Source organism: Hyaena hyaena, unplaced genomic scaffold, assembly GCF_003009895.1.
Source record: "Hyaena hyaena isolate Hyena2069 unplaced genomic scaffold, ASM300989v1 scaffold_37, whole genome shotgun sequence".
Classification (NCBI taxonomy): domain Eukaryota; kingdom Metazoa; phylum Chordata; class Mammalia; order Carnivora; family Hyaenidae; genus Hyaena; species Hyaena hyaena.
In genome coordinates, this window is record NW_024080669.1 from 1,724,058 (window position 1) to 1,745,512 (window position 21,455).

The 21,455-nt window shown below is 55.4% G+C and overlaps 3 protein-coding genes across 4 annotated transcripts; 2 read left to right on the top strand and 1 right to left on the bottom strand.

Annotated features, from left to right (window-relative positions):
• Nucleotides 1–157: 157 nt before the first annotated feature.
• Nucleotides 158–9,644, bottom strand: C2CD2L (C2CD2 like). Of its 2 annotated transcripts, none has more exons than XM_039229401.1 (14): nucleotides 8,910–9,644; nucleotides 6,801–6,896; nucleotides 6,323–6,442; nucleotides 6,044–6,154; nucleotides 5,836–5,952; nucleotides 5,630–5,741; nucleotides 5,384–5,492; nucleotides 4,500–4,564; nucleotides 4,273–4,400; nucleotides 4,004–4,178; nucleotides 3,210–3,311; nucleotides 2,934–3,067; nucleotides 2,562–2,847; nucleotides 158–1,246 (listed from the first exon to the last, which is right to left on the bottom strand). In XM_039229401.1, the coding sequence occupies exons 1-14, from the start codon at nucleotides 9,261–9,263 to the stop codon at nucleotides 1,035–1,037; spliced, it is 2,121 nt and encodes a 706-aa protein (XP_039085332.1). In that variant the 5' UTR covers nucleotides 9,264–9,644; the 3' UTR covers nucleotides 158–1,034. The 2 variants fall into 2 exon arrangements, with proteins under 2 accessions (XP_039085332.1, XP_039085331.1); XM_039229400.1 differs by having other exon boundaries at nucleotides 2,934–3,070.
• Nucleotides 9,645–13,570: 3,926 nt separating this feature from the next.
• On the top strand, nucleotides 13,571–19,341 carry DPAGT1 (dolichyl-phosphate N-acetylglucosaminephosphotransferase 1). Its single transcript, XM_039229291.1, has 9 exons — nucleotides 13,571–14,466; nucleotides 14,802–14,922; nucleotides 15,077–15,290; nucleotides 15,527–15,673; nucleotides 17,167–17,251; nucleotides 17,853–18,041; nucleotides 18,354–18,441; nucleotides 18,601–18,756; nucleotides 18,835–19,341. The coding sequence occupies exons 1-9, from the start codon at nucleotides 14,306–14,308 to the stop codon at nucleotides 18,898–18,900; spliced, it is 1,227 nt and encodes a 408-aa protein (XP_039085222.1). The 5' UTR covers nucleotides 13,571–14,305; the 3' UTR covers nucleotides 18,901–19,341.
• Nucleotides 19,342–20,079: 738 nt separating this feature from the next.
• LOC120229969 (histone H2AX) lies at nucleotides 20,080–21,390 on the top strand. Its single transcript, XM_039229294.1, has one exon. The coding sequence runs from the start codon at nucleotides 20,145–20,147 to the stop codon at nucleotides 20,574–20,576; it is 432 nt and encodes a 143-aa protein (XP_039085225.1). The 5' UTR covers nucleotides 20,080–20,144; the 3' UTR covers nucleotides 20,577–21,390.
• Nucleotides 21,391–21,455: the final 65 nt, after the last annotated feature.

Sequence of the window (21,455 nt, forward strand, 5' to 3'; positions counted from 1 at the left end):
CCTTCTTCCCCTTCTAAGGCACTCCTTAGCAGACCCAACGCATGTGTCGCCTACTCTACTTCACTGCCTGGGCCCCTGTCTCTGACCCTCTCACCCCACCCATCCCACAGCTTTGCCGTCCACTCGCCTTTCAAAGGATCACCAGTTGTCCAGTTTATAAACTCCAATTTGACTTTAATTTAATAAATTAAATTCCAAGCCATCACACAGCAATGGACATCATCGTCTCCCGACACACGGAGGTGCAGCCCTGCTCTTGCTCCATTGTCACCAGTCTTTAATAAAGCCCTGGAAGCCACTGCTCTGGGGAAGGCTTCCACCCAGCTCGGGGCTCCCTCCTTCCAACAGAGCCACTGCTCACAGAGAAGGCATCAAGTACAAAAAATGGTAATAAAGGGAGGGAGGGACGAGGAGCAGAGGGGAGGCAGGGAGGTGGGGAGTACCTGCCCCCCATCCCGGGCGCCGGCCCGGCTTTCTGTGAGCTGCCAATGTCCTCCGAGGCAGACACTGGTGCTGGTCAGAGTGGGGACCTGAGGGAGACACGGGAGTCCTGTCCCAAAGGGAACTGCCTACCTTCCTGGGACAGGAAAGAAGGGTCACCTGGGAGAGATGCCCTCTCTCGTCTGTGCACTGAGGGTCCTGGACCACACATATAAATAGAAAAGAGAATAAATAGGGGAGGAAGGACCAGCTGAGGAGCTGAGCACCCTGGGAGTCCCTTGAGGGGCCAATGTCGACAGCACACCCAGGTCTGAGGAACGCCCACAAGTGCCGGGGGCAGAGCCTTCCTCCTGCTCCCGGCCACCGGCTCCCTTTTCTGTGTTCTCAGCAACGGGCGCCCGCCTCTCTCCTGCTTCCCGTTGTAAGCACGCTTCCAGCTAGCCCCCCAGCCCAGGGTGGACAGGGCTTCCTGGAGCCCAGAGGGCTTCCCTGGCCCAGGCTGTCGGGAATCCAGGAAGGGGAGTGGCAGAGGACGTGGGGGGTCAGCTGAGAGGACTCCTGCCCTCTCCTAGCTCAAAAGGTGAGGAGCGCCCTCAGAGCTGGGGGCTGGGATTGCCATTGGCCTTGGGTTTGGATTTGAAGGAGAAGCGCTTGATAAGGCGGCGAGAAAAGCTGCCAGCCTTCTTTCGGACACTGGGTGTGGCCGTCGCATTGGAGAGGTCGTCGTGTGATTGGCTCAGACCAGCTTCCTTCTGTCGAGGCCTCCGGCGGAAGATAAGCTTCGTGCCGCTGCGCAGGAAACTCACTGTGGGGGGGAAGGGGGAGGCTGAGGCAGACGGAGGGGTACGACAGGCGTGGGGTGAGGTGGGGAGCAGAGAAAGGCCCGAGCACGGAGGGGTCAAAGATACAGAACAGAACCTTTCCTTTGCCTAGAAGCCAGGCTTCCTTAGGAAAGAAAGTGGAGGCAAAACAATGCCTTTCATCTTTCCCGAGGAAAAAATGGTGGCGCTCATGGGATTCTGTGGGCAAATTTAACTATTGCCGCTGAGGAGGAATGTCACAGGGCTGCTTCTCTGTAAGGACAGACGGACAGACGGATCTCTTTACTCTGGAAAGACAAAGGCTGAGCAGAGGGTAGTCCTAAAAGCCCATAAAAATCATGAAAGGATAAGGCGGGTGGGCCCTGACTTGTTGACCAAATTCCAGGATGTGGGCAGGATGCTGTGCATCTGGAAAACTTCAAGGGGGTAAATTCAGGACCAATATAATGACACAAATGTTTACACAGCAGGCTTTGGACTTAGGAATCTCATTATCCCGAGAAGTGATGCAGGCTTACATCATAGTTAAATACATGCGTGGTTGATAGACTCGTTGGCAGAGGGATAAAGATGTTTGGGAGCAAGCCTCTCACCCTTAGAAGTTAGAAACGCACCACAACTATCCATGGGCTGTGTCACTGCTAGAAGGAAACTCCTAGAGTTGACTGGGGGTGGGATTCCTTATACTTACGGGAAAGAGAGTACAGAATGGAAGGTGGGGGAGAAAACAAGAAGAAAGGAAAGGAGGTATGTACTTAGCCTTAGGACGCAAGAAAAATAGAGGTAAAGGGAAATCCTTTGGCATTCCTCCGAGTCACCTGTGCCTGTCAGATCCAGGCCAGGACCCAAGGCAGTAAGTGCCCCTTCTCTCCTCTGGCTTGGCTGAATCAGGCTAGGAACTCTAGCAATCCCTTAGCGGAGGAAGGAGAAGGCAAACTGGGTTGAGAAAACCATTCCCCTAAGTGTCCAGTAGGACCCAGGTCATGATACTGGGCATAAAAGGAGAGGGGGGTAAACAAACATTAAAAAAATAAATTTTAAACATTAAACAAAAAATTAAAGGGGGGGGGTGCTGGGTGGCTGAGGCGGTGAAGCATCCAACTTTGGCTCAGGTCATGATCCCACGGTTCATGAGTTCAAGCCCTGCATTGGGCTCACTGCTGGGTCCGCTTTGGATCCTCTGTCTCCCTCTCTCTCTGCCCCTCCCCTGCTCCCTCTCCCTCTCTCTCAAAAATAAATATTAAAAAAAAAAAAAAGAAGAAGAAGAAGGGGAGAGGTACATGCCAACATCTCCCCCACCTTTGTGATCCTTGAGGCTGCGGGTCTCCAGCGCACCAGTGGACCCTGTTTCTGACTCGACATCGTCCACGGATGGCCTCTCAGAAATGTCCGACCGCGTTGTCTCATCTGCTTCCTGGACGCTCGTGGGGCTGGAGAGGGCATCTAGGGGTCCCGGGGACATGGCTGGTGGGTCTGGGGGAGGTGAGGAGGGGCCTCCACTGGTTCCTGCGTCATCCTGCATTGAGGCCTCCAGGGATGCCGCATAGCCCAGAGACAGAGCCAACTCGTCCTGGGCAATGGGCACCTGGCAAGAGGGACACATTTTAATAGGCAGGAGTGACCCATTAGGGCTTTCTCCCATCCCAGCTCCGCTCCTCGGAGCCCTGTTACCTTGGAAACGCCAGAGATGATGAGAGTGCTACGCTTGGTGGGTGTCTTTTTGGCTGCCCGCCCGCTGGGCTCCGTCAGCTGGCGAATCGCTGTCTCTGCTACAGGGTCCAAGCCATTGGAAAGGCGGCTCTCCCCTGCTGGGGGTACAGGGGATGGATAACGTGACTCCTCCACGGCTCCTTCTTGGACTTGGACTCCTGTGCCCCACCCAAAATGGTTTCTGACCCTGGCGCTCCAGTGCCAACCGCCACTCACACTTCCCGATCCCCCACTCACGGCTGCTGCTGTGGGAGGCACTGCTGGGGCCGCTGCTTTCACTTAGCACAGTCGTAGTCTTCTCGGTCACCTCCACCTTGGACGGGGAGCGGGAGGGGGAGTCTGGTGGGTGGGGGAGGGTCAGTGAGCCGGGAGGTGCCTTAAAGTGGCCCCCGCCCCCCTACTGCCTTTATTGAAACGCACACTTCAGCTGACTCAGAGGGCAGGGGTGACTAAGGGACAATTAGTCACATGGTTGATTAATAAGATGCCATGGGGGCAAAAAGATAGCATGGGAAGTAAGGGGAGTGTGGGGAAAGTGCCAGGGGACCCCCTGAGGGCATTGGGGAGCTGCCTTGAAAATGCAGAGTGCACAGAGATGGCACAGAGGTCCCCTGGGGGTGGGGGGAACCCCAAGGGACCTCTGGAGCTGGGAGAAATGTCTTGGAGGGCCGCTGGGAGTGGGAGAAGTACCACAGAGGCCACTGGGTTTGTTGGAGGATCCCAAGGGTGCTAGAAGGTCAAGGGTAGAGGGAGGGACACGTAGGCAGCTGGGGCCGGGGGTAGGGACCGCAAGAGAGCAAAGTACAAGAGTCCTGCAAAGGAGGGCCTGGCTGACCCAGGACTGAAGCAGGATAGGAAGAGCCAGGGAAAAGGAGGGGTGGAAGGGAGGAGAGGGTTTGAGAGACAAAGATGATGAGGACAATGTGGCTGGAAAGCAGGAGCTGGACTCAGGGCTTCCCTTGCCCTGCCCTGTCCCACACGGATCCTGCAGCCAGGGGCCCCTGCCTCAAGCCGGGCTCCCTTCTCTTTACCTAGTTTCCCTTCTACACGAGGCCGGGACTGGACGGTGGTGACTGTGGTCACGATGGTGCCATCCGGCATGATGGTCCGGTCCAGCTCAATCTTCTTGGTAGGAGTGAGGCTGGGGCGTGGGGTGGAGGGAGCAGGTGTACCCAGGTTCCGGGGGGGGCCCTCCTCGTACTGAAGCTGCCGAGGGGAGGAAGAGCAAAGAGGCAGCGCCTCAAAAGAAGCTGCCCTTCCCCAGTGGCCTCCCATCTCCTCCCCAGGCTCAGCTTCTCACCTCCACTGAGATGGTGGCTGCAGGCCCCAGGGCTTTCCTCGGCCCTGGGGTGAGCGGGCACACCTGTCTTCGGGACAGTGGTCTGGAAGGGGAGCCCACAGGCAGTGTGACCTGGCCCAACGGTTCAGCTGGGGAAAGGAGGAGTACTTTGAGGGTCAGCTGGTCCCATGGACCAGGCCCCACTGAGCACCCACCCAGAGCGGCGCTCCTTCCTGCCCCATACTTACCGTCTCCAGAGCTGCTGTTCCTCAGCACTTTGAGGGTCAGCTCCCGGCTCTGGGGGCCCAGATCCCTGTGGCCAAGAGGAGATGGAGCAGGGAAGGGGAAGATTAGTAAAGTGAATCCACCCTCGAACTGATCACCGGTCAGAGGCTCCAACGGAGCCTGCCCTCCAAATACTGTCTCTTCCCCGGGGCACCTGGCTGGCTCAGTCAGAAGAGAACACGTGACTCCTGATCTCGGGGTCATGAGTTTGAACCCCACTTTGGATGTACAGAGGACTTAAGTAAATAAAACTTACAAAACAATAAATCTTAAAAACATTAAAAACAGAAACAAATACTCTCTCTTCCCAAGCGAATGGGATAGAACTTGCTCAGTACGCCAGGCATTCGGGTCCTCCCTGGGCCTGCCCCATTTGGCCTCCATGTCTCTCTACGTCAAACCACCCCCTTCCCTTTGCTCGAGCTGTTTCCTTGCCAAAAACACTTTTCTCTCACACTGTTGAAACCCTATTCTTGCTCTAAGGTGTGGTTTAAATGCCACCTTCTCCGTGAAGCCTACTCTGATCTTTATTCCCCATGGGAATTAATCTCCCCACACCTAAGCACGCCCACACCATTATGTGTAAATCTTGACTGGAGCCCTTATACCATCCTCTTTACATGTATCCGCATCTGCCTGGAGCCTGCGGTCGGTCGACTCAGGGGGAGGGAGTGTATCTTGGTCCCGTCTGTATCCCCAGGAGCTAGGCCAGGGCCTGGCATACAATCGGAGCTCACACCAAAGTTTAGTGAAAACAGGGCGGATTTGTGCCAGGGCTATGCTGGAAGGATCAGATGTTCAGTCTGCCCATAGGAGCAGGGGTGGGGATGGAGGAGTCACTCCTTACAGTGCCAGGTCCTCAGGCCACTCCACGTCAGGACCAGCACTCGTGGGCTTGGTCCACTTCTGTTGTGCAGGGTTGTCGAGCTCAGCTACACAGCACAGTTCCGCAGTGCCTGGGAGGAACGAGAAATGAGAAGATGCTTACAGATGGGAAGCCACTGAGGAATCATGAAGCCACCCCCTCGGAAGAAGGGCAGGGGCCACCCACACCCAGAGCCCTGGCAGGTCCTCAGCTGCTTCTAACTCTCACCTTCCAACTCACTTCCCAGATGAGATGCTCGAAGCTGCCGTAGGAATAACCGGATAGGTCTGGAGATGGCTGGCTGCGCCTGGGGCACCACGGGGGGCTTCTCACTAGGTACCTAAGAGCAGAAGGAGGTAAAAAGAACAAGGATCCCAACAAAGCCCCCCGGGGATGGCATGCATACAAGCGATTTGCTTTGAGTGCCTACTAACCTGGCCTCCGGGCGCAGAGCAAGCCCTAAGGTTGACCATCATGGCTGGCTGGGTGCTGATGATGGCGTCCTCAATCAATTCCTCAATGGTGGAGAGCTCTACTTGCTCCTCGCCTCTCTGTACGGAGAAGAGGAGAATAAAGAGATGGGGCTCCCAGCTCTGCACCACCTCCCTGCTCTGCCTCTTCCCCCCAGCCCTGCCCCCTTACCTCCCTGGCCTGCAGCTTGGGAAGCACCGTCAGGCTGAGATCTGGGCGATCAGTGAAGGCCCAGGACACGAGCAGCCCCTCGTCTGGAATTTCCTCCAGGCTGACTTCCAACTGCGGATGAGAGTCAAAGGGGCCGGGTTGAGACCTGCCTCATGCCTCCAACTACTCCTACTGGCCAGGACCCTCCCTTCCCAAGTTCTGTCCCAGAGGGAACCAAACGGAAAGGCCGAGGCCTTGAACCGCCCCCTGCCCAACTCAGTTTCCCACATTCCCTTCCACCTGTGTTGGTGGCAGTGTCAGAGTGACGTGGTAGGTCTCCATGGAGACGGCAGCGGGGGACTGCTGGGTCACGGAGACTGGGAACATCACCTCCTCAGCAGAGAGCTGGCAATGCAGCACCTGAGACAAGCAAGGCACGGAGGCGAGGAGGGTCAGGCGTGGAGGAAGGTGCTCAACCGTGTTTCGCGCTGCCCTTTAGGGACCCTCCCAACTCGCTTCCCTTGGGACTTCACCCTCTGGGGTCACAAGCCGGTAGAAGAATTAAAGTCAAAGGCTCCCCTCTCCCGAAAAATGCAGATATACACACATGTGATATATTTTGCATGCAACTTTAAGGGGATTCCCAGAGCTCCTGAAGCCAATCCTAGGATTCCTAAGGTGTTCACAGACTTCAGGCCTAGAATCCTCAGAGGAAAGGGAACTCATGGGATCAGCTCCCCTCGGGGCCTAGAAAAGGCAGTGCCCATCAGCCCCTTACCATGGTGCGCTCTGATTGGTCTACGCAGGTCACATGACTAATGCTGGCTCTGGGTGGGAGTTGGGGCACCTCCTCAAAGGCGATCTGGATGGAACTCTGAGGGAGTAACGTGGACATAGGGTCAGGTCTCTGGAGCTGCCCCCCACAGGGCTGGCCTGCTGGGTTGCTGGCTGGGTCCTGGCACTGCGGAGTCCTCAACTGCAGGCTGGCTTCTGGCCCCTTCTTGGCTCAGGGTTTTAGGACAGGAAGTGTTCCCCTTGAACCACACCTCTCTGGGGCCTGCAGTTGCTAGGAAGGACAGAGGGGCTAGACCCCCTCAAAACCAGATCACCTTGAGCTGAAGACCCTAGATTTCTCCTGAAATCTTTTTCTCCTCCCACCTTCCTCTTCATTCCTCAACCTACCCCCAAAGAAAGGTGTGAATAGAAAAAAAAAATAATAATAAAGGTGTTGGTTGCTATCTACATATAATTGGGGAGAGAGCCACACAACTGAGCTGAAGGTAAAAGACATAGGACCGCTTGTTCAAGACAAGAGCTGAAGAAATGAGGCTAAGCCTACTTCCACATACACAGGATGCAGACACTCAAGAGTATGACCCTATCTGTGTTCTTGGGGTTGAAGACTAGCTTCACATGGCCTTGGGAAACTTTACCAGAGGCACTGGCAAGAAAAGCAAGCTCAGAGGGCTCTAGGTTCCAGAGGCCTGGCTAATTCCCCAAGGCAGACAGCAGAGTGGTATTAGGCAGCAGAAAGCTGCTTAGCTTGAGTCTTGAAAGAGCTTCCTAATTCTGACATAGTACTGGAAACAGCCTACTGCAGTCCAACCCAGAAAGCAGGATGGGAAGAATTGAGGAGGGGGCACCCACTGAACTGGCAGCCCTTCCTTGGGCCTTGGGATGGGAGAAAACAGATTCACAGGGCCCACGTGCCTGGCCAACCAGAGGACACCAACTTCTCTGCTCCTGTAGCTGGCTGGTTTAAAGGCCAGGCCCAGGGAGATGGGGAGACGGATGCTTGGAACCCCAACCTCCCCACCCTCTGCGAGGCAGGCCAATGTCCAGCTGAGTCAGCTGTCTTGGGGAGTCGCTCCTGATCCAGGGACAAGGTACAGGGAGAACTGGGTGGAGGCATGAGTTCAAGATGTAGACTAACAGATACTATCTGGCTTTCTGCTGGCTAGCTGGACAGAGGAGACCAAGCAACTTCTTACATGGCCACTTCTGTTTCCAGGTGTCTGGGGAGCTAGTGGAGCAAAGCCCTAGTGGGAGCTGGAAATTGACAATCTTCTGGGCAGGGGGCTGATGGACTGTGAGGATGAAGACAGAATACTGGGCCGGGATGGGAGAGAGCCCCATGACAGGGAGGCCTCTACCTCCCACCCCACCTCAGTCTTATGACCACGCTTCCTGCCCTACTTCCTGGGAGACCAGATGCCCATGGTGCAATGGGAGGAAGTAGGCTGGGCAGGTTTGTGACTGACCCTCAAGAGGCAGCTCCAGGCTCATCTACTGAGAAGGGCATGGACTGTCAATCTGCTCTCCACCTTAACACCTTTTCCTCAATATATATGCTGCAGGTCAGCAAAAAGAAGGGTGTGTTAGACTGTACCAGTGAAATTACTAAGGGCCTGGCAGGGGGAAGGGGGGTATTTCAGTCTCCTTGGGGATCTATCTGAATGATCAAACCAGGGATTTGGGGCATGAAATGTTACCTGGGTGTGGTGGCATGAGGACCAGGCAAATTTCTTCTGCAGGTGCACCTGTTTCCTTCTATCCCCGCTGCCCCAACGCAACCAGCACCCAGGCTACACGGAAGTGCCCTCGGGCCCAGGGATTAGCGTTGCTATGAAAACAGCAACTTGTGCTTGGGTTTGCAGCCAGAGAGTACCTTGACCACAGAATAGAGATCTGGGACATAGCTAGATTTCTACAACGTCCAGCCTCACCTGCACCCTTTTCTCTGATCCCAGAGGGGAAGAGAAGCCACAGGGATCTCCAGTTGATCCCTACCCCCATCTGGTCCCCTAGGCAAGAGCAGTCCCTCCCTCCCTCCCCTGGAAGGAAAGGCTGAGCGAGGGGACCGCCTAGGTGCTCCTGTCCAACTCACCCCGTCCCTGCAGGCCTGCTCGTTCAGCGCTCGCACCCAAGCCCGTTGCCAGTTCTCTCGGAAAGACTTGAAGGCGAAGAGCGACGCCAGGAGGCCCCGGACGCCTGGCTCCTCGGGGGCACCAGCCCGAGTCGGCCGCAGCCGCAGCAGCGAGCGCCACACGCCCAGCTCCCGAAGGGAGCCCGCGGGTTCGGCTGCTAAGGCGGGTCCCGGCCCCCGGCCCCCACGGGCCCGCGCCAGCCACAAGCCCCGGGCATACTGTAGCAGCCAGCCAAACACCGTGAGCAGCGAGGCGGCGAAGAGGATCAGCAGGGCCGCCCAGCCCACGTCCTGCTGCCCCCAGCCCGGATCCATGCTCCCCGCGGGCTCCGGTCCGGGCCCCGGCTCGGGCTCAGCCGCTGCCCCGGGGGAGCATGGCCCGGGCGGGCCGCGGGGCGGGGGCGGGCTCCCCCGGGGCTGAGCGCGCGCGCTTGGGGGCTCTGCGGGGATGGGTGTCCGGAACTAGTGGATGCCACGGATCGATGAGAGGAGTCCTGGGGGTGGGTGGCGGCGCCGGGGTCCCTCTCTGCGTGGTCCGGGTCCTTCCTCGGTTGGTTCGGCAATTCGACCTGGGCTAGTCGCCTGCCAGCGCCCGACTCCTCCCACGGCGTGGGCCCTACTGGACCCGGGCGGGGACTCGTCTGCAGAGACGTGGGGGCTCCGGGACCGGCACCGGCTCCGGAAGGGCTGCGTGCGCAAAGCTGACACTGACAACACGGCCGGCGCCCCGCCCCCACCCGCCCTTAAAGGAGCCGCACCCGCGCTGGGCGGGGCTTGGCGAGTCCGGCGCCCGAGCGCTTAGAGGAGGGCGGGAGGATTACACCGAGGGGAGGAGGTTCCGGGGTTGAAAATAGGCGGGATCTTTGGCCACCCCGCCCCATACTGAAAAAGGGGCACTCCCCTTCCCCTGAGCTCACAGCAAGAGTAACTTCACTCATTTGAGATGTCTCCTCAGATTTTCCTTACGCAGCTTAGATTTCTATAGTTTGGATGCATGTGGGGTTAAGATGGACATGACCCTCGTGGATGGCGTCGCCCCCTTCTCCCAACACCCCTAGGCGCAGCAGATTCTTTGGTTCCCATTTCTTGGCCTAAGCTAGGCCCTGGATGTGTAAGTAGGTGCCGAGCATCCCTCCAACATAGAAGTGCCTGGCGGAGGTCCAGGAGATACCGACCAGAAAGAACTTGAACCTAGTCGAATCTGAGAACAGAACATGGAATATTAAACTCCCACCTCCACCACCACCTCCCTTCCCCTAGGAGCTAGGACCCAGGAACACCCTCTTAACCTCCTTGCTCGCGTGGGTTTGTTCTGGAGATATTTCCCAAGCCTGGGGCTGCTTCTGTTTTTAAAAATAATATATTTCCATAGTAACAGCTCCTGCCCATGGAGCACGTGTAGAAGAGGTGGTAATGAGAAGGGAGCTGGCAGCGTAGCTCTGGACTATCAATAGATTCAGCCAAAATATGTGATGCCATCCAAGTATGTGATACCTCAACAAGTGCACACACACACACACACACACACACACAATGATGCTATAGGTACACTCTGGCCTCAGGATCCATCCCTTTTCCTGGATTTAAGGGAGTAGATTCCATCCCTATGAGACAGGAACTTGACATTTCCTTCTGGAGGGAGAGAAAGGAAACTCTTGCAACAGAATGAAAAGGAACCCCCATTCCCTAAGAGGCCCTTCTCCACGTACATACAGCAAAGTATTCCGCACACAGATAGGGTAGCAGGGAAGGTATTAATCTCCCTCCCAAATGCAGTCAGTAGTCCAAAGGAGGGGTATCCGGGAAGAAGCAATGCCTCGTAAAGTGCGGGGCTGCAGAGTCAGGCAGAATCTGGCAGGTCAGCAACAGGGATCCTGAGCCAGAGGAGGTGGTGGGGTAGCCTGGGATGCTGGGAATTCACTGTAAGAGATGACGGGGGGGGGGGGGGGGGGGGGGGGGGGGCATGGTCGGTAATGGACAAACCTTGCTGTCACCCTGCCCATGCATGCATCATCACTGGACACCAAAAATAATGAAAGATTCCTAGAATGTGGGTTTAAAAAAATTTTTTTTTTAGTAATCACTCAACATGGGGCTCAAACTCACGTCCTGAAGATAAGAGTCGCATGCTCTTCTGCCAAGCCAGCCAGGTGCCCTTAGAATGTGGGTTTCTAATCATTAGGTGAGGCAAAGACATGAAACGAAGGGAGGAAAGCACTCAAGGCCAGACCCCAGCAGGAGCTGTCACAGGGCAAAGCATTTAGGGCTAGGGAAGCAAGTTATGTGGGAAGTTGCCTAGGCACAAAGTTCCACTATGAAGACCCTTTTCCCCCTGAAAACTCTTCTTTAGGAACCCGCCGATCTCCCAGGAATCGGAGTTCTCTGAGTTCTTGGATTTACTCCCTCAGCTCCTCCACTGATGACTCGGTCCTCTGCTGTCAGACATAGCGTCACAAGTCAGTCTTACAATTCTGCCTTATAGTTTAGCTGGTTGTTTCTATGTTTGCTTTTCTGACTCACCAAGAAACTACTAAAGAGTGGGGACCCAGGGGCATCAGTTGACCATCTGACTCTTGATTTTGGCTCAGATCATGATCCCAGGGTCGTGGGACTGAGCCCAGTGCTGGGCTCTGCACCGAGCATGGAGTCTGCTTGAGATTCTCCCTCACTCCCTCTCTTTTTCTTTCCCCCTGCTTCTCTCTCCTGTTTTCTTTCTCTGAAAAATAAAATAAAAAAGAGTAGGGACCCTGTCATACTCATCTGTTTTCCTTCATACTCAACCAAGGTGCTTGGATATGCTGAGCTAGACACTTTGTGTGTGTGGGAGGGGGAGCGCATTTATATCACCTTGTGTCCTCACCGTACTTGATTTTCCCATGAACTTAGTAGGAATTAGTAAATTATTTTTAATTAACAATTTTTAAAGTGTATTATTTTTAAGAGAGAGAGAGAGAGAAAGAGTGAGAGAGAGCACATCTGCAGAAGAGGTGGGGTAGTGGGAGATAGAGAATCCCAAGCAGGCTCCGCACCACCATTGCAGAGCCCAAAGTGGGACTCAGACTCAGAAACTGTAAGACTTCATCTGTGAGTTCTAGGACCAACTTCAGCGTTCAGGCAAATGCTTTGAACTTTAACCAGGAAAGGCACAAAATTTCAAGTGTGGCCAAGTCCTGTGTTTGTTCTCCTAACCAGTCTGATAGTCAACTGAGCATCATGGGAACAAAAATATTGAGACTATAATGTAAGTGCCCAAGTAACCATTTTCTGATGGTAAGCATGTATATTGGATGAAGAATCCCTAGTGTCTTGATTTTGAACAAGGGGTCGCAGGGGATGGGGGATGTGAGATGATCTCTGGAGAAGAAAGAGGCAAATGTTCCCAATGCCAGGTTGGGAAGGAAGATTTATTAGGACTCAGCTCCTAATAAAAAAGGAAATAGATACACTGTCCCTCAAACCTCCAGGGAGTCTCAACCTGCTCCTGATCAACAAGATAACTGAGCACTGCCTCCTCTGAGGCTCCCACAAGCTCCTCCTTCCCACCTGCTCCTGGAGTCTCTCTCCGTTTCCCCATCTGGGAGGCCCTTCCACTCTTGCCACCTACGGAAATCTTTGGAGATTCTACTCTTCAACACCCTTTCACCTCCCCCTAATTGCTCTCTCCGTGTGCTATTACCATTTGACCCTCTTTAAGACCCAGACTCACTGTGTGTGATGATGCCTCATATACAGATATCTGTGTGTCCTTAGTCCCATGGGGATACCCTGTGAAACAGAAAACACTCACCTCTAGGGAGTTTCCAGTCTAAGCGGCACAGATGCACAAGTACTCGTCCGCGCACACACGCACACAGACACACACACACAGAAAGACAAAGTGGTCTGACAAGTACTGACAATCTGGTGGAATACTATCAAGTACATTACTGGGATTACCTTATGTATATATAAAGTGTATTTTATACATATATGGTTGTTTTGTTGCTAATTACAGCCGCCTTCGAGTCGAAGGGACATTTCACACCTGGTTTTGAGACACCAGAAAGCCCATCTCTGGCCCAACACGAGTCAAGCTGCCCCTGACTCCCAGAGCACAGCATTTTGGAGGGTGGACAAAGTGAGGGGGTGCTTGGGTTGTGTCTGTACTCCCTGGCGGTGGTTTCCTCTCCGCGGGATGTAAATCATTTTCCACGGAGAGCCTGCTAGTGAATGAAAGGGAAGAAACCGCTGAACTGTTATCTGCAAGGAAACAGGTGCCAAGCAAAAGGCACCTTAACCTAGAGGAAGAAACCTGACTGGGAGTTCCTTGGGCCCACAGGAAGCCACGTGTGGGCTGAGTCTCCTGTTTCCTTAGCTCTTTCCAACGCCACCTTCCTCCAGCCTCGCCCCCTAGGCTTGGGAGCATCCAGGACCGAGGAAAGTCAATCGGGTTGAATCCAAGACCTGAGGGCACTCTCGGCCCCTGCGGTGGTTAAGTGTCCCGCTGGGTTGCCCAGCAACTAACAGCTGCGGCGGGGGCACACGGCGGGCAGGACAATGAAAAGAAAGTTCCTGAATCAAGGACAAGAAAAACATGGAGTTGGAGGGAGTTTTCAAGTGTCTAGGTTTTAGAATTCACATCATCTTCCAAACTGTGGCTGCGTTTCCAGGAACCAAGCTGCGTTCACCTTGGCTTCCGACTACGCTGGCAACAAGTTTTCTACCAGGAGCAGGGGTGCTCCCCATCCTCGTCCCTCCCGCCCTTCCCCTTGCCTCCAGAAGCCATCTTCCCGGCTCCAGCGGCACCCCAGAGGAAAGGCGGGGTACTGGCCCTTTAAATGTGACCTGCGGCGGCCGGCCGACCGAAGACTGACGTGGAACCCAGAGAAGGCGGCGTCCGACACGTGGGAAAAGGTGTTCATTTTGGAAGCGGGCAAGGAATTTCTCCGCTTTGGGCTGTACCCCTTTAATATGACTTTAGGAAAGTATCCGCCTTTGTTTGTGTCTCTCTGATTACTTTCCCAACGCCGTCGTAGCGACTCAACTCTCGAGTAAAAGGATGGAGTTTAAAGTGACTCCCCCGTCCCCGCTCTCCTGCCCGCATTAAAAATGGCCGCCGCCGCCTTCCACAAGGCAGGTTGCTCCGCGAGCAAGATCCGGGAGGAAACCCTGGGAAGGCAAATGCAGCGGGGGCAGAGGCGAGGTTGCTCTCTAGAGGCTCGCGGGAGTCTTGAGGGCGGCTCGAGTCAGAGTGGCCGGGTTTCGCTCAGGCGGCTGTGGGAAGACGCGGCCACTCCTCCCTGCGGAGGGCTCGGGGCTCCCGCCCGGCTTGCCCTTTAGCTGAGGCGGCGGCGGAGCGGGCCCCCTGGCCGGTCGTCATGTGGGCCTTCCCGGAGCTGCCGCTGCCGCTGGTGGTGAACCTGATCGGCTCGCTGCTGGGATTTGTGGCCACAGTCACCCTAATCCCCGCCTTCCGTGGCCACTTCATGGCCGCGCGCCTCTGTGGCCAGGACCTCAACAAAATCGGCCAGCAGCAAATGTGAGCGGCGGGCACCCTGGCCCCGGGTGGGGCGGGGAGGGGCGGGGGCAGAGGAAAAAGGGTGGGCAGGGCAACGGCGGGAACTGGGGTGCCTGACCGAGCGCTGAGACGCAACGCTAACTCCGCAGAGAGCTCCGAGCTCAGGGAGGTCAAGGGCAGAGCTGGTTAACATCGGGAAGGGACGTAGCGGTTTGGGGGACCCTCGTGTGTATCGGGCACTCCAGCACTGGCGCCCTTACCCCCTTCCCCATTAGATGGCTGTGATACCTGCACTAGTGAGTGACCACGCCCCCTTTCCTCCCCCCCCCCCCACCCCTTTTGCTGCTGGGCCACAGCCCAGAGTCCCAGGGCGTGATCAGCGGCGCTGTTTTCCTCATCATCCTCTTCTGCTTCATCCCTTTCCCGTTCCTGAACTGCTTTGTGGAGGAGCAGTGTAAAGCCTTCCCGCACCATGAAGTAAGTGGGTGAGTGGGGGCGGTTGCTTGCGGCCGGGGGAGTCGCGGTTATTTGGGTTCGGGTTGAGGAGCCGTGGAACGAGCGCAAAGACAGGGATTTTTGCAAGGTGAGGGGGGAGTAGGCTTGAGCTGTGACCTGCCCGAGCCTCCCCCAGTTTGTGGCCCTGATAGGTGCGCTCCTTGCCATCTGCTGCATGATCTTCCTGGGCTTCGCGGACGATGTCCTTAACCTGCGCTGGCGCCACAAGCTGCTGCTCCCTACAGCTGCCTCACTACCTCTTCTCATGGTCTATTTCACCAACTTTGGCAACACGACCATTGTGGTACCCAAGCCCTTCCGTCCGATTCTTGGCCTGCATCTGGACTTGGGTGAGTAACCCTGCCGCTGCTGCCCCTGCGGCCTCTACTTTAGGGCACCTTATGCTGGGAGATCTCCAGCAGCGCATCTTCCTGGTGCTCCACCTTCTCCGCAAGCGGCCCTGTCTTGGCGCTGTGTCGTCTCAGATCCTTTCTGTTGGTCCTGTACTTTTTCCTCACCACTCGCCTCCGCAGAACATCCTTAAATCCTCCTTTCTGAGTGGCACACTCCTGTCTGCTTCCCCCAGGGATCCTGTACTACGTCTACATGGGGCTGCTGGCCGTGTTCTGTACCAACGCCATCAATATCCTAGCAGGAATTAATGGCCTAGAGGCTGGCCAGTCGCTAGTCATTTCTGCCTCCATCATCGTCTTCAATCTGGTGGAGCTGGAAGGTAGGTGGGATTGGGGATAGGGAGAGAAGTCTGAGTGTTGAGGAACTTGCTTGATACCTAGCTTTGGAGAGTTTAGGGGGAAAAGCAACATATTCTGATTTAGTAAATGTGAGAAAAAAAATAGCCGCCCTGTCATTTATAACTGCATTGGCACTAATAGGTAGGCTATGGTCATCTCCTACTGAACATAAATAATTTCACAGAACCTCAGAATCAAGGTCACTCTGTGACCATGACAGAGTAAAACAAAAACCAGATTCCCCACTAACCATGTCTGAGTATAGAGAAACTGCAAGAACAGTGCATTAACAAAAACGGATAAGAGCTCCCTCTTCTGGCCAACATGAGCAATTGCTGCTTCTTTCTGATAACTCCGTTCCAGCTAATTCTTAGATAAAATTAAGATACCCAATCCTAGATTCACTTCTACTGACAGCACCCAGTCTAGGGCAAAACTCTGCCTCCTTGCTTCACCCCAGAATTACTTAAATCCTAGAGTATGCGCCGCTTACCAAGGCATGCCCTGGTTGCCTATGATGTGTGGTCTCCTATGTCTCCCTTATCACGAGTCAGTAAATCCGGCTTTGACTGTAGGTGTTTCTGGTTGTCTTTGGCTGATGGATATCAGTAAGTGCTTTTTAAAACTAACGACTTGTAGGAGTGTCTGGGTAGCTCAGTAGGTTAAGCGTCCGACTCAATTTTGGCTCAGGTCATGATCTCACAGTTCTTGGGATCGAGCGTCGCATCAGGCTCTGTGCCGACAGTGCAGAGCCTACTTGGGATTCTCTCTCTCCCTTTCTCTCTGCTGCTTCCCTTTCGTTCTCTCTCTTAGGATAAATAAACTTCAAAAAAAAACACAAACAACTAACCACTTACAAAAAATTTTTTTAATGTTTTTATTTATTTTTGAGAGAGAGAGAGTGTGCGAGCTGGGGAGAGGCAGAGGGAGAGGGAGACACAGAATCTGAAGCAGGCTCCAGGCTCTGAGCAGTCAGCCCAGACCCCAATGCAGGACTCGAACTTGTGAACCACAAGATCATAAACTGGGCCAAAGTTGATGCTCAACTGACTGAGCCACCCAGGTGCCCCAAAACTAACCACTTTTCAAACAGTATCTCATTTAAGCTTTGTAACATGTGGTGGGTGTTCTCATCAACCATATTTTACATTTGAGGAAACTGAGGGTTAGAGAATTTAAATGTGTCCTGATCAAAGTCACCCAGTTAGGAAGTAAAGCTGATCAACCAAACCTAGGTCTGAATGATCTAAACCAAATTGAAGACAGTAACTCAGTTTAGGAGGGGTTCATGAACAAGGTGGAATATTAGGAGTTGCCTGGGTAACATAAAAGGGGTAGTGAGTTTTTGACTATGACTTGGAAGAGGTGGAGAAGACAGCTTGGAACAGAACTTAGAGACAGACAAAAATAGGACCAAGATAATGCAGGGGAAGTTCCAATCAACTTGTCCTTTCTTCTTCCCCTGCTTCCAAAGGTGATTATCGGGATGATCATGTCTTTTCCCTCTACTTCATGATACCCTTTTTTTTCACCACCTTGGGATTGCTCTACTATAACTGGTAAGTAGGCCTGTGGCTAGGGGGATGGCTATTTGAATATGTAGCAAGTATGGTCCAGATCATGACCCAGCTCCGGCCAGAGAGGCTACACCTGCGCACACCCGTACTGAGTGTTTTCTGGGTCTTTTTTTTTTTTTTTTTTAATGTTTTATTTATTTCTAGGAGAGAGAGAGAGAGACAGCGTGAGCAGGGGAGGGTCAGAGAGAGAGGGAGTCACAGACTGAAACAGGCTCCAGGCTCTGAGCTGGCAGTCAGCACAGAGCCGGTCGCGGGGCTTGAACTCACGAACCGCGAGATCACGACCTAAGCGAAAGTCGGACGCTTAACCGACTAAGCCACCCAGGCGCCCCTTTCTGGGTCTTTAGTCGGAAATATTCCTCAGTGACTCTCTACCCAATCGTAGTCAGGGACAAGTGCTGTGGAGCCCCCAGGAAGAGACGAATTCAGGGCTTTGGGTCCTGGACAGTTGCTGGGAGAGCTGGAGTCCCCTCGGCTGGGCCAGAACTAGAGTTAGGGCTAGCCCAGGGCCCAGGGTACCTGATGTGAGAGAAAAGATTGGTAGTGCCTCCTGCCCCTGGCTCAGATCCTCTCCCCCACACAGGTACCCATCACGGGTGTTTGTGGGAGATACCTTCTGTTACTTTGCTGGCATGACCTTTGCCGTGGTGGGCATCCTGGGACACTTCAGCAAGACCATGCTACTCTTCTTCATGCCCCAGGTGTTCAACTTCCTCTACTCACTGCCTCAGCTCCTGCATATCATACCCTGCCCTCGCCACCGTGTGCCCAGGTAGCCACTTTGGGGCTTGAAAGGGACATCCTGGCTTTTTCACTCGGGATGCAGAAAGCCAGCCTTGCACATTGGCTGTGCAAGGGGAGTGGGCCCAAAGAAGGGCTAACTCTTGCCATGTGGTTAGCTCTTATAGGACAGAGCACGTTTACCTACGTAATCTGATCAGCTCTGATCACGTATCAGTAAGCAGAGCCAGAAGTGGAGCTTAGGTTGTTTGATTTCCTCATCCGGCGCTCTTCCTATTAACCGGCCACAGTGAGGAGAGTTCTTGTAGTGGCCCCGTCACATAAAATTCTCTTCCCCCTGCAGACTCAATACCAAAACAGGCAAACTGGAGATGAGCTATTCCAAGTTCAAGACCAAGAGCCTCTCTTTCTTGGGCACCTTTATTCTAAAGGTAACAGGGTAACAAGGAGGTAAGGCTCTAGGCCGCCATCTGGAATTCAGGGACTGGGGAACCTAGGCCTACGGCAGATCCGAGGGGAGTTCAGAAGCATGAGGCAGGTCTCCATTGCTGAAGCGCGCTTGCTCTTCTCTCCACCTCTGACCCCTCCAGGCAGCAGAGAGCCTCCAGCTAGTGACAGTGCACCAGAATGAGAATGAGGACGGTGCCTTCACAGAGTGTAACAACATGACCCTCATCAACTTGGTGCTTAAGGTCTTTGGGCCCATGCACGAGAGGAACTTGACCCTGCTGCTGCTGCTGCTCCAGGTGTGAGTGGGGAAGGGCTCTCCACTACCTCGTCTCCCTTTCTCCATGGTTCTGACTCTAGTGTGTTTCGCTTCCCAGATCCTTGGCAGCGCTGTCACCTTCTCCATCCGGTACCAGCTTGTCCGGCTCTTCTACGACGTCTGAGTCCCCCGACTGCACAGTCTGCAGGCTTCCTGACTCAGGCCGACCTCTTTCTGGACCAGTAATGCCTCCTGGCCAGGCCTCTCCCACCTTTCTTTCTTCTCCAGATTTTGTACTTAGCATTTTCTTTCTGCTGTGATGATTGCCATGTAATGACTGTTGATTGGGTCTTGGCTACGGCTTCCTTCAACTTGCCACGCTCCCTCTCCATCCCATCCTTGCAGCCTCCTAAGGTGGGATACTGCAGCTTCCATGCAGTTATCCACAACTCTGACTCTGAAGGAATACGTTGGGCCTGGGAAGAGAACCCCGGCTGGGGAGAGGGACACGAGCTTGAAGATCACTTGATATTTGACTATAAATTAAGTATTCTGATTGGGAAGAGCAGACTGGTGAGGCCAGGTGCTCGCAGGGGTGACAATAAAGTGTTGTCTTTTTCTTGTTGTTCCTGTAGGTGTTATTTCCTATATGGGCGTTTTAGGGTAGATTGGGAGGGTGGGTGGAGGCACCTCCCTCAAGAGGATGCCTCTGTCTCCGTCCCACCCTTTTTCTTTTGAGTGTAGCAGGAAGTGAACAAAAAACAGAGACCTGGAGCGCCTATGTTGAATAAATACTGAAATCCTGCTACTTCAGGTGGCAGGGAGGGCCATAAGATTGGATTTACTTGTTCTCTGGCGTGGGATAGAACGGGGGGCCGTCCTATTTATTCCCTCTTCTGCTTTCCCTTTGCAGGATGGGAGGAGGGAGAAAAGAGAAGAGGGTGACCAGACCTGGAAGGGGAGGCAGTGGTGTTGATGATCCCTTTCCTTTAAAAAACCCTAGGCCCACACAGATTTCCCAGAGGCTCTTGAGATGGCTCAGACTCCACCCTCTTTGTCTTCCGGTTCTGGGCTCCAGCTGGAGCATTTAAATCTGGCGCCCTCCGCCCGGATTGGCTACATCAGGGAGTGCGTGGCCGGCTGCGTGCTACCACTCCTCCTCGCCTTTTTCCCCGGGCAAAAGGTTTTCAAATTGGACCAATCGGCGGGCGCGCTCCCTGAGCCGTGGCACGTCACTGAAGGGTTAACTGCAACCAACTGGAGGCGGGTATTAGAGAAAAGGGCCAATCAGGAGGGCGCGGAGGTGTGCCCTGGGGGCTTATAAGGGCGGCCTCTGGGCGCGCGCGGCAGCAGTTGGACTGCGGCGGGCGGTGGTTCCTCGGCCCCTTGGTACGCGTCCCTCTTCACCGCTCCTCTACCTCGCGCAGCATGTCGGGCCGCGGCAAGACGGGCGGCAAGGCCCGAGCCAAGGCCAAGTCGCGCTCGTCGCGCGCCGGCCTCCAGTTTCCAGTGGGCCGCGTGCACCGGCTGCTGCGGAAGGGCCACTACGCCGAGCGGGTCGGCGCCGGCGCGCCGGTGTACCTGGCGGCCGTGCTCGAGTACCTCACCGCCGAGATCCTGGAGCTGGCGGGCAACGCGGCCCGCGACAACAAGAAGACGCGGATCATCCCCCGCCACCTGCAGCTGGCCATCCGCAACGACGAGGAGCTCAACAAGCTGCTGGGCGGCGTGACGATCGCCCAGGGAGGCGTCCTGCCCAACATCCAGGCCGTGCTGCTACCCAAGAAGACCAGCGCCACCGTGGGGCCGAAGGCGCCCGCGGGCGGCAAGAAGGCCACCCAGGCCTCCCAGGAGTACTGAGGGGCGCCCGCGCCGCAGCCGGCCCCCCATGCCACCACAAAGGCCCTTTTAAGGGCCACCACAGCCCTCACAGAAAGAGCTGAGCCACGTCGGACTCGGGGCGGGCGGCCGCAGCTCTCGGCTCCCCCTCCCGCGTAGTCGCCGCCGCCCGGCCCGCCCCTCCCCCGCGCGGGCTCGCGGGTCCTCGCTCTCGATGCCTCCGGGCCGAGGGGCGGCCCCGCTCGCCAGGCCAGAGACCAGAGGGCCGCGGCCGGGAGGGGGCTAGGGGCGCGCACCTGCCCTCCGCGGCGCCCGTGACTCAGCCGCGCCGGCCCCGGAACCGCCGGTGGGCTGCGGTGAGGCCGCGGTGCCTTCTGGAAGAGGCGCTCGCCGTTCTGACGCAGGGCTGAGGCGCGCGCCGGGGCCGGGACTCTTCGGACGCGGTGCGGAAAGGACCGATCGCCGTCCCCCCTGGCGGCCCCCGGGCTCCCGCCGCCTTCGCTCGGGGGTGGGCCGGGCCTCGGCGGGGGGGGCCCGGGCTTGCGGGCCGTGGGGCCCGCAGGAGGTGCGCGCGCGCCCGCGGTGACCCGCAGCCGGGCCCTTGGGCCCCGCCGCTCGCCCCACTTTGCTTCCGGCGACTACTCTGCGGGGCCACGCGCCTCGTACCAGCACCACCCGTGCGTCCCCGTCTGCACTGAGCCTCCGATAGCTTCGGAACTGGGATTTTGCAGCTAAAACCTATCCAAGACGAGTACCTTACGTATTGGGGAGTTTCAGATAGACTAATTTTATTTATTAAAGGACTTTTATAAAAAAACAAAAACGCAACGTGTGTGGTCGTTTATGTAAAGAGTTGTGGGGTTGACTTTCTTCCTGAGGTTGGGGGACTATGTGACACGT

Coding starts and splice junctions, on each gene's coding strand:
- LOC120229969 (XM_039229294.1), top strand. CDS start 20,145: ATGTCGGGCCGCGGCAAGACGGGCGGCAAGGCCCGAGCCAAGGCCAAG.
- C2CD2L (XM_039229400.1), bottom strand. CDS start 9,263: ATGGATCCGGGCTGGGGGCAGCAGGACGTGGGCTGGGCGGCCCTGCTG. Junction 6,897..8,909: donor AGCAGGCCTGCAGGGACGGG/GTGAGTTGGACA, acceptor TTACTCCCTCAG/AGTTCCATCCAGATCGCCTT. Junction 5,742..5,835: donor GCTCTGCGCCCGGAGGCCAG/GTTAGTAGGCAC, acceptor TTCTGCTCTTAG/GTACCTAGTGAGAAGCCCCC.
- DPAGT1 (XM_039229291.1), top strand. CDS start 14,306: ATGTGGGCCTTCCCGGAGCTGCCGCTGCCGCTGGTGGTGAACCTGATC. Junction 15,674..17,166: donor CAATCTGGTGGAGCTGGAAG/GTAGGTGGGATT, acceptor CTGCTTCCAAAG/GTGATTATCGGGATGATCAT. Junction 18,757..18,834: donor TGCTGCTGCTGCTGCTCCAG/GTGTGAGTGGGG, acceptor TTCGCTTCCCAG/ATCCTTGGCAGCGCTGTCAC.